The sequence below is a fragment of the Glycine max genome, chromosome 13 (genome assembly GCF_000004515.6).
Source record: "Glycine max cultivar Williams 82 chromosome 13, Glycine_max_v4.0, whole genome shotgun sequence".
NCBI lineage: Eukaryota > Viridiplantae > Streptophyta > Magnoliopsida > Fabales > Fabaceae > Glycine > Glycine max.
In genome coordinates, this window is record NC_038249.2 from 22,017,430 (window position 1) to 22,028,862 (window position 11,433).

General features: G+C 32.1%; 3 protein-coding genes and 1 non-coding gene across 5 annotated transcripts; 2 read left to right on the forward strand and 2 right to left on the reverse strand.

The window, feature by feature from the left end:
* The first annotated feature begins 320 nt into the window (after positions 1-320).
* LOC102670225 (self-incompatibility protein S1) lies at positions 321-867 on the forward strand. The gene has a single exon (XM_026124854.2). It carries the CDS (start codon positions 390-392, stop codon positions 846-848), a length of 459 nt encoding a protein of 152 aa, XP_025980639.2. The 5' UTR covers positions 321-389; the 3' UTR covers positions 849-867.
* Positions 868-3,464: 2,597 nt separating this feature from the next.
* LOC100816495 (rhomboid-like protein) lies at positions 3,465-4,903 on the reverse strand. Its single transcript, NM_001253295.2, has 2 exons — positions 4,546-4,903; positions 3,465-4,466 (listed from the first exon to the last, which is right to left on the reverse strand). The coding sequence occupies exons 1-2, from the start codon at positions 4,756-4,758 to the stop codon at positions 3,711-3,713; spliced, it is 969 nt and encodes a 322-aa protein (NP_001240224.1). The 5' UTR covers positions 4,759-4,903; the 3' UTR covers positions 3,465-3,710.
* Positions 4,904-6,121: 1,218 nt separating this feature from the next.
* TRNAG-GCC (transfer RNA glycine (anticodon GCC)) lies at positions 6,122-6,192 on the forward strand. The gene has a single exon. It is a non-coding gene; the product is annotated as a tRNA-Gly (tRNA).
* A 57-nt stretch (positions 6,193-6,249) lies between these two features.
* Positions 6,250-10,170, reverse strand: LOC100796053 (cyprosin). 2 transcript variants are annotated; one of them, XM_041008035.1, is made up of 14 exons: positions 10,089-10,170; positions 9,562-9,889; positions 9,179-9,239; positions 8,777-8,871; positions 8,556-8,668; positions 8,185-8,353; positions 8,055-8,094; positions 7,812-7,876; positions 7,615-7,728; positions 7,453-7,517; positions 7,203-7,359; positions 6,967-7,086; positions 6,645-6,733; positions 6,250-6,566 (listed from the first exon to the last, which is right to left on the reverse strand). In XM_041008035.1, exons 2-14 carry the CDS (start codon positions 9,874-9,876, stop codon positions 6,407-6,409), a joined length of 1,563 nt encoding a protein of 520 aa, XP_040863969.1. In that variant the 5' UTR covers positions 9,877-9,889; positions 10,089-10,170; the 3' UTR covers positions 6,250-6,406. The 2 variants fall into 2 exon arrangements, with proteins under 2 accessions (XP_040863969.1, XP_003541325.1); XM_003541277.5 differs by lacking the exon at positions 10,089-10,170 and having other exon boundaries at positions 6,281-6,555; positions 9,562-10,069.
* Positions 10,171-11,433: the final 1,263 nt, after the last annotated feature.

Genomic DNA, 11,433 nt, shown 5'->3' on the forward strand with positions numbered 1-11,433 from the left:
ATGATTTTTTAGTCTTAATTAATAAATTTTAGCCAACAATAAAGAATATGTTAAAAAGAGTTATTGAAAAGTGCAATTCTATCTCATAAAAGCATAATCAAAATGATGGTCCAGTACTTTCCATCCAAAAGGATCCTATAAATTTCTTAACTTGATTAAATAGATTTAGGGTTTCTATATGAACTTGTGTTTTACAAAAAAAATTATATTAAAAGATTAGTTTAAATAATACCCGCGGCGACAACTAAAAAGTAGAAGAAGAAAAGAAAAGAGAGAGATAAAACAAGTTCCCTTCGAAACTAACGAACATGCACAGCAAAACCAATGCCATGTAGTAATTTCCATATGCATTAAGACAAGATTGGTTCCACTTGTTCAAGTGTCTATATATGTTTGATTTTGGCTTCAAATCCTGTTATAGAAGAACATATATGGGAGGTTTAGCTAAGAAGATAACTCATCATCTGGTGACCCTGGTGCTGGTAATAGTATTGTGCACCACTATTGTTGAAGGCACCAAACATGTAAGCATCAAGAACAGACTAGGATCTGGGAGGAACATGACCTTGCATTGCCAGTCCAAAGATAATGATCTGGGCAAACAAAACATAGCATACGGGGACGAATTTGGATGGGACTTCTCTGACAATGTTGCTGGAACCACACTGTTTTTCTGTGATTTGGGATGGGAAAATGTTGAGGAGTTCCATTTTGATGCGTATTCCTTTGCCAGGGACAGGGTACGATGTGGTGATGCTGGATGTTCATGGCTAGTATCGATTGAAGGCATTTATGGCTTAAATGGACAAACGGGGTACTGGGAATTCATGTACCAATGGCCAAATTGAGTGATTTCATGAAATTCAGTTGTGCTTATCCATTCTAAAGCCACATGTATTTTATGAGAATAATAATAATAACCATTTAGTTTCAGTCTCTGGTGCATTTGCTTCTTGCACAAATTTTTTTGGTACAATGATTATTATAGAATTTACTTTATTGCTGGTTTTAAGGGTCATATATAGACTCACTGCTTCTTCCACCATTGCTTTTCCCAGCTTATGCTGCAGGATAAATTATCGACAGTCGAGTAGAATTGAAATTTGAGAGATTGTATGGTAACAAAGTCACTTAATTAGATAAAAAAAAAACATACATAAAAAACATGGTGAGGTACTGTACAGCCCATTTTGAGTGTGCAGACGGAAAGAAGAGAGGAATTGAGAGAGAAAAAAATGTTAATTAAGAAAGTGATAGATATAATAAATGATGGGATAGAAAATAAAATTATGTTGAAATGGAATGGATGAAAAAGTAAAGATATGTTAAGTATTTTTCTTATTTTTCGTTTACCTTTTACCTACCAGTGTGAGATATTTTTTGTTTCATACTTTGTTAGATTAGGGGTGAAATAAAGAGGAAAGAAATAGGATGTAGAAAAAAAAGGAAAAGTATTTGGAATGAAAGAAATAAGAAAAATAATTAAACCAAGAAAGTTTAGTTCAATTGATTATGCGACTTATTATAAATTTTATCGTAGATTAAGATATATAATATTCAAAAGTGTAAGTTATTGTTTTTTGGTTTTATAATATTATTTATTTAGTCGTAATAAAATAAAAAATACACTTTTTAATAAATAAAAACTAAATTATTAATATTGTTATTAATACTATTAATAAATATTTATAAGTATTTAATATTATTAGTATGTATTAATAAATCAATATTAATAGATATAAATTAATATTTTCTAAATATATATTATTATATATAGTATAAATATGTTATTTAGTAATAATGAATATATGTATAAGTTTGGTCTCTCACTTATGAATAAAAAGTATTAATTAAAAATTTATTTTAAGATTCTCTTATTAGACCCCGGATAGATTTTCGTTTTCCAGGATTTCTGTTGAATTCCATTTCATGCATGGTCAAGGAAACATTAATTAGTAAAGATTAATTATATGATTTTTTATACAAGTCCAAACCATAAAGTCAAACTAAATCACATTTAAGGTTGAATCTTTTGAATAATATTTAATTTTAATTTTTGAGAAAAATAATTTTTTTGTTAGACTATATTTATTTTTTGATGAATTTTAGATTAATCAAAATTCATTTTTTCCAATGAATCGAAAGATATAATAAAAAAAATTATCCCACGATCCCATCCGTGTGATTGATTATTTGTTATCCCCAGTTGCCTTCACACATCGACACCACCGTCAGTGAGATAAGAGGTCTCAGTTTTATGTATTGAATCTTGAGATTTCATGATATGCATATGCAAGTTTACCCCAAAGTCTCCTTAAATTTGATTTACATCTTAAAACCATAACTGTCCAATTAGTATTTAGAGTCACAGAGGCCAATGTCCTGTGAGAGATTTCAGAAATGCATATTTGACTGTTACCAGGTACTTTCTATTTTTCATCCGCTTCTTGATTCTGCTGCCGGGATCTCAAACAAACCTTTGGATTTAATTCACCAAACTTAATTACAGGAAATGTACCTTGAATTTTAAAGGTTTACGCTACGCTATTCATTCAGAAAAAAATATCGCCTTTTTGATAAACTTTTCTTTTAAGTTGTCTAAATTATGTTGAGATAAATTTCCAAAAATTAAGTCTTAGACTAAGACATGGCGAGTCCTCACACTTGTGATAGAAAAAAGTGGTTAGAAGAAAAGAAATGATCAGTCACATTTTTTATCAAGATTAATAGTTGACAAATTCAATAAATATTTTTCCCTAATATCATAGTTAAAAAAATAAAAAAGAGTTTGGATAATTTATGAGATTTTAAGTTCAAATATCAATGTTATCGTTATACACGAGAAAATTTCACTCGTACCGAAGAATATTACATATTATGATTAGGTTATTTCTCATCAAAATTGTCATTTAATAAACTAGAAAAAAATTAACAAGGTGTGATATGGTTGTGTGATATGGTTGACCAAAATTAATTATGCCCCTTAAGCTTTAATACATGACAGGTTTGTCATTGTTAAAGCACTATTTCATGCGTAACAGAGGGGTGATGATATATATCATTGATGTAGGTATTTAATGGAAATGGCACACAGCAAGTTTATCTCTTAACATATAAGCAAAATAACTTAACAGAGCTTAGTGAACAGTGTTAGCCGATTCATCCCAGATAAATTTCATAATCATCTAGGTATCAACCAAATCAGTTGAAAAAACTAAAAGGTTGTGTATCAACTTGATTAAAATTGCAAATTAGAAAAGTAAAAGTAGGCACAGAATTTGGGTTCAAAATGTTAGTGGGTGACTGGATGTGGTAGCTATTGCAACCTCTATTACGTGGTGTTAAATCACAAAAATCTCCCAACATATATTCAAAGGAAGTTTGACAAACAACAATACTAACATCCCATCTTGATAAATGCAGTCGATTTAGTGTAGTTACTAAGTTAAAAGTAACCAGCCATGAAATACCAATTTTGATAGAAAAAAAAAAGTACCAACAACATCTACAATAAAAGTATCCAAATTTCATTTTTTTTTTCTTGAAAATGCCAAACAATCTAGCATAGCATGAAAACATTCATTGCTCAGTCGTCATACTTCTACAACTAACATATATATGTCGAAACAAAAAAGTCTAACATGTGTTGAATCTCAATATCCAATAGTATTATTTACCAGAAGCTGCAGCGAACTCAAAACTAACCACGATCACCTGCCTCCAAACCTGTCGATTCTCCGGCGGCGCAACTCATCCAAAGGAAGCCCATCAGAACGGGAGCTCCTCTGAAAAGAGGACACTCCATTGACAACCCTAATCGTCCCACACATCTCACACACTCTCAGGGAACCATTGTTGTTGTCATAGGTACACGTCTGGCATCTCCACGCCCTGTTACTTCCAACTGTTCCCCTTCCGGTGATCCGTCCCCGCCTCCGCCGCAAGAACTTAAAAGGCCACTTCACAGCATCAACAATCCCTCTGATGAGAACTTTTATAGGGTTAGAACCCGAATAAGTACTCCTCAGCTTCAGATAAAGAAGCCCCGCCAGAATGCCACCGAGATGGCCGAGAAACGACACGCCCGGCACGAGAAGCTGAGCGAGAACCAATTCAGCCCACGCAGCGTAACGGGACGGAACGATAATTCCGTAGACGGAGGTGTAGTTCTCCGATTGGGAGTTGAGAACGACTTTCATGGCGAAGAGGACGCCGGAGAATCCGACGGAGTATTCGCTGTAGTAGGATCTCTCGTAGTCGAAGAACAGAAGCAGTGATTTGGATAACATTAGGGTTACGCCCTGGGAGAGAACGAGCAAGGAAGCGACTATGGAAGCGAAATCGACGCTTCCCATTGAGGTTTCCAACTGAAACCCCTTCCAGAGAAGGGATAGCATGTTGTAAACCAGGTGCGGTTCTCCGATATGGTAAAACGGCGACAACAAGAAGCGTTTCAAGTCCTTGTTCTGTAACATTAACAATGCATGTTAGAATTTAAAACCCTAAAATGAAATGGTAATAAGAATGAGGGAATAGAGAAGTGACCTTGAGGATGAGGTGGGGGTTGAACCAGACTTGTTCAATGGGGGGAATGAGGGGATCGAGGAAGGAGGGGCGGAGGTAGATGAGGGTGTTGGCGGCGATGAGGGCGGCGGTGAACGGAGGTTTGTGGTCGGAGCGGTAATACTCGCTGACGGTGTGGAGAGCGAGGAGAGGGAGCATTCCGCGAGACACCCTTTGCCCAATTCTCACTTCCATGTTGTTCGCGATTCCGATTGAAGAAACCCCAATTCCGATTCACAGGCCTCGGAAACACAACAAACGTATATTTATTAGTGGAATCGCCGTTGGCCAAAGAAAATTCCAGAGGTTTCCTTCAGCCTTCGCCTACTTCATCTGCGCTATCTTTCTTCCACTAAAATTACTTAATTGTTCAACTTTTTTTTTTTTTAACAAGAAACAATCGTGTAACTTTCACAATTATTTTATTATTATATAATTTTTAACTAGATGATATATTTTTTTTAAATTTATACTTAAATTTAAAATTTGTTTCACATAAATTATATATATAAAATTTTATATTAATAAAAAATCGCTTGTTACCTGTTTATATAAATTAAAATTGATGTAATATAAATATCTTAAAATATAAATAATTTGGTAATATAATTTAATCTCTTTATTTTAAATACTAACTAGTACTTTTAAAATCTTATATAATATTATTAATAAGTTTTTTTTCAGCAATAACATATTTTTTTATAATTATTTTTTTAAGCTAAGTTGAGTTCGGAAATTATTAAGGTCAGGATACACCTTTAAAGACTATTTACAAAAATATTTATAAATCATTATCAATAAAATTCTTATATCAAGATTTGAATTTAATCCTTATTAATTTGACTAACTTACATTTAGAGAGACTTACAGATATATAGGGTGAATGCTTCTACTTGGAATAAATATTGTTAGGATGAATGCACTTGTACATTTAGAGGGCCTTGGCCGTAACTTCGTATTTTATTTTAATTTTTCATTTTGTATAAAATTATTTTCCTCTTTTTTATATAAGTTTAAGGAACATGCATTGTTAGTTTATAATTTTACATTATCTATCAAATAAAAATGATGTTTAACATGATTTTTAAGGTAATTATTATCAAAAATCAACAATTACATTTTTTTTTAAAATAATGACATTTCTTTTTCTTATTAGACAAATTTATTTTTATAGTCTTTGTTGGGGGAAATAATTACATTTTTCCTCTTTTTGGTCAAAATATTTGTCAATGGGACAAGTTTTACAACATTATATAAAAGATCGGTAAATCTAACTTTAAGAAGCTTTAACAAATATTCTTTCTTCCTATTAATATATCTTTTGTTGGTAAATCCACACATTTAATTAAGTTACTAAGTTAGTCAATTAATTAAGCTCAGCTTAACATCTAGCAGTATATATAAACATGCACGGAAAGGAAGGATAATTTAAATATATATATATATTTTTGTGGTATTTCAGTAACCTACATAAATTTTCGACTTTTTTGTGTAATTAATAAACTTTACGTCACCAGTATTTAGAATATATATAAAAGATATAAACAATGAGCAAACAGCACCAGTGGTCTAGTGGTAGAATAGTACCCTGCCACGGTACAGACCCGGGTTCGATTCCCGGCTGGTGCATATTTTTTTTAACTTTTTATCTATGCAGTCTCATCACCAGGGCAAACTTAGCTTATGTTTCTTTTGCTGAATTCTTAGCTTGTGTTTATGTGGGACAAATTTTATTCATGAAGTATACCAAATTATTAGTACTAATCAACATTTACTAGAGACCCTGCAGCACTGAAATTCCGAGGGTCTGCAGTTTTTAAAAGCTGCAAAATCCTATAAACCTTTATTTCTTTCTTCCTTTTTTCCTACAAACAATTTGGCATAGTAATAACACCACCAAATTATGGCTACGCAGCTTCAGCAAATCCAATACGGAGATTGCCATAATCAAACACTGTGTGATAAGCCCCCAAGAAAAGATCTCCAAGAACCCTGCAACCATACTACAACTGTCATATATTATTACTATAACAATAATAATAATATACGGCAGTAATCATACGAATATTGTTATTCATTACCAGAGGGGACCTTGTGGAGCTGGCACATCTAGAGGAACAAAACCACCATAGCATACAGTGTTGCAACCTTCTTCAATTCTTAGCATATACTGAGAAGAAAACAAAAAAAGAATATTAAATTCCTGAACTGTTAAGTAATAGCGACCAAATATGAATTCAAACAACCAACAGAAAATTGGACAGAGCAAAAACAACTTGAACTAGGTAGCTGGTGTAAATACATTATGCATAATGCATGCTCATTTTTCTAGAGCGAAGAAACTAATGTAAAGCAACTGAAAAGTTATGTGACGACTAGAAAAATTGACCATAAAACTCAGACCTGTTCTGGAGACAGGGGAAATGATTTGTTTCCAATGGTGAATGTAATTTGTGGCATGTTTGCTATATCATTGCAGTCTATAAATGTTTGTCCCACAGGATTGGGAAGCTTCTCACACAGCTTTTACAGAAAAAACAAAGAGCTTGTTAGTCCTTAATGGGAAAAAGAGTTATTGAATACTCAATTCAAAAGTAAAAAGGATAATTCTGATCTGTAATCCATTGTACAACAATTACCTCATCCACATATTTTAATATTTTTTCCTTTGTATTCTTTTGCTTAAGCTGAACTTGCATCCAAAAGACAATCATGTCACAAAAAGTACACAAGGGGCTCTCCTTTGTTCGTGACTCGCCCCAACTTTCATTATACACTGCTGTTTCAATAACATCACTGCAGGTTTAAAGGTAGACTTTGGTTAAGAGAATTGAAATAAATGGATTTTTCTCAAAAGAAATAACAGGAGGAAAATGAGAAGTACTGTACTTTGTTATAAATGTTCTATTACGCGAGCAGAGTCCAATGTCAACACATATAATTTCAGGCTTTAACTGAAGACATAAGAAGATGTAGAAAGAATGATTAAAATACCAGTAGAGCTTTGGATAATCACTGTGAGTATAAGGGGGAAAGGTATAGAGAACAAACCCCAGAAATTATATATTCCCATATTGAATCACCATAGTTATGGATGATGTTTTTACATTCATAACTCACATATCCTTCTGCTCCAATGGCATGGTTAATTTGAGTCACAATTTTCTGCAAACGAGAACTAGTAAGAAAAGAGACACCAAACAAAAATGGAACCAAAAAAAGTACCAAGACTGAATGTGAGATCATACTGTTGGACCGGCAATCAAAGAGGTCCCTGAGTCAATAATAGCAGCACAACCACCCTCACATAGCCCTGGAAACTCAAGTTTTATATTGTAAGTCAGGTCTATGGAAGTGGAAGAAATGAACTAGAAACAGTGGTGTAAGTTGGCAGTCAAAAACACATTGATCATGTGAAAATGATTACAAAAAATAATGAAAATACAGGGCATGTAGATTAAACAACAAGCAGAATAGAAATGAAAGAGAACCTGTTGGATTGTTTGCTATTTGAATATCTCCCACCTCAATCTGGAGATGAAAACACAAAATGTCAATATTGACATGGTTGACGCTAAGAGCTACTCAGGAGTGATTAAAGATGTAAAAATAACAATAGACCTGCCAATAATCCTTTTGAGTAAGTGGAACATAAGTGTGTTCACCCTTAAAGTGCCTCCAGTCAATCCCACCAAAGACAATCTCACCCCCTAGCTTTGCCACTGGGTCTTGGTTTAGCCAAAGGGAGAAAATCTTTTGAGTCACGAGCCCTTGTTCTATCATATTGTACCTGTATTCACAAAACTAATCACTGTATTTGAGGCATCAAAGGCTCTAGAGAAAGGAGATAGTTTGTTTTTTTCTACTACCCTATTACCACCAATAACAATCACAGCACTAAGCATGCTCCCTTGTTCACTCATTTAAAAGGAAAAATCAAGATCAAACATAGCAAGGTATATAATATAACAATAAACAAAAGAATTAATTACCACACTGGTGTGACTTGTCTCACTGACTTATTTTGGAATCCAAGTCCAAGTATCCCATCAAAATGCATTGCTAAAAACGCCAACGGTCCTTCCTTTGTAATCTCAGCAAATTGCTGGAGGATATAGGAGTAAGTAAGCATCAGAACAATCAAAAGTGTAAACATATTTGAAGCACATAAAACCCAACCAATCACAATACTAATTAGAGTCATAATACTGACTTGATCTTTGATGATGATATCCCCAACTCTTAAATTATCTTGGCTGATGAAGCCAGGAACGTGTCCATGGCCATAAGGGATCTTGCAAGGTGTTCCTGGACATTTTCCAAACAAAACTTTAGTATAGGCATTATAAGTATAACAAGAGAAATGCTGGCAACACATTATCTAATATACTCTTTTATCCCGTGAAATTCATGTAGGTCCACTAATTATATGTAAGTTTCATTTCCCATTTGGTAGGTCCTGTTCTCCAATTAGTGAGATCAACATGAATTTCAACCAATGAGAAAAAGCGCAGGTGTTTTTGCTAGCAATCCTCCCTATAACAAATACAAGCTTTGTACATGTAAAAGCAAATTGAAGAACTTCAAATTGCATATCATGCTAATTCGGACTTACCTATTTTCGTATAGGTGTTAGATAGCTTCGATCTATACTTGGAATGAAAATAGCAAGCAATCTGCAGGTAGTCATATATATCTTGTTTTAAAATAAGCATAGTCAAAGAAAACAAACTTGAAGGTGTATTCAGTTGCATTAGAAGTAGATCATAAACCAACATGTTGGTTTAAGTGGAACTGAACTTAATCTCCTTTAAGTAAGGTCTCAAGTTCGAGTTTTGTAAATGAAAAAAACATAGTTAGGAAGGGAGATCCCACTAAAGGTAACAAGTCATGTTTCTAGCAGAGATTAATCATCAATAAAATTGACGGATACTCTATACTAATGTCATGACGACAAAAAAAAATAAAATAAAACAGATCATAAACTATATAACTTACAGACAAGACGCATTTGGCGGAAGGGACCCACAGATTCGAGCTACCAGTGTCAAACACAACTCTGAAGCTTTGTGGAGGTGACCCAATACCAATTTCGCCAAAATACTGTGCATCAAGATAATTCTTCAGATACACTCCATCTGCTTTTAAATGATTAACAACCCCCTTGATCCTTGCAGAATTAAGACTGTTAATGTCTAAACTCCTCCTTTTTAGACTAACTCTCGTTACCCCATCACCAGAAGAAGTTGTAACAGCCAAGGATACAAACCAAGCACACACAGACGTCACAAGCAGCAAATGCTTGAAACCCATGTTTTCAACTCATCTGGTAATTCAACACGTTAAAGACATTTTCAGCAGAAGCAATACAGCATATAAGCTACTTAATAATCATAAACACCTCCCTATGTCTTTATTTCTACAAATGAAGTCACTATAGTTTAATAAAGTTCATAGTGTATATAGCTCTATAGTATGATATCTAATATTATTAGAAATGGACTTGTAAAAGAAAAAAATGACACCTGAGCTGATATCAATGATTCTTAAAGCAAGGGTATTGAGAATGAGTTAAGTTATAGTGCAGTGCAGGCACGGAACTACAACGCATAGGTGTAAAATGCCATTGATATATAAATCTAACCATGATACGGAGTTAAGTATTAACATTTTGCTACACTTTCACCTAAAAGGAACAAAGTATGGCTCCTTCTATTAACCTTGCATGGAAACCACTGCGTAGTTTCGCGTAGGATAATACAATTTCCCGTAGCACTTAGGAACATAAGTATAATACAAGGAACGGAAACGTTCGATTAGGTGGACTATTTGGGATGCTCTTCCACCTAAGCACGAGTAATACGGCTAACGAATGTTACTTAATCACTACTTGTTTAATGTTTATATTTAATCCCCTGCTCGTGAAAAAAGTTTCCTAGTCTATTATATATATAAATGAAGGCTTAATTTTATGGAGTGATTTAATGTGATAATCTATATTCATTCCTTCTAAATAATTCAATTAATTAATCTAAATTTTATATTTATATATAATATATACATGTGAGTAGATAATTTTTTTGTATTATTATATCTTTTCATTTTTTAACACACTTTCTTTCTTTATGTTCTCATTTCTTATTTGATAAAATTATACTTATTAATAAATACAAAGTAAATACATTTATTAATATTAAGTTATTAATATTATTAGTATATATTTATTAATTGATGTATTAATATTTAATGTTATTACTTTATACATGCATCATCTTTTGCTAATACTGATTTGAGGGTCAAATTATCATAAGTAGAATTTGACTCATCGAAATTGGTCGAAGATTTTAAATTGCTCATCAAATATTTTCCTATATATATATATATATATATAATAGATATAAATAATTATTAATTTTAAAAAATGTTAGTAATACACTTTTTATAATACAATATTTTGAACACACTTTCTCATTTTCTATTAGCTAAAATTACAGAAAAATATAAAATCATTTCCTATTAAAATGATTTTGTTAAAAATTAAAAAGTGTTGTTTGCACTCCTCTTAATATTTTTTTATCCAAATGTGTTTATTATTTTAAGCTATATCTTAAATAATTATAAAAATATTTCTAGTAAATTATAATTATAATTTAAGATAAATAAAATATATTTTTAATAAATTTTATTTTACCCTTAATAAATAAATAATTGTTTTAAATATAAAATTAACTATTACAAATAGTTTATTATTTTTTTTATCATTTTACTATAAAAGTTAATTAGTTTAAAAAATTTAAATGAAATAAGTTATTTTAAAATTTCAATTTACCTAATATATTTTGTAGTATATAAAACTTATTTTAAATAATC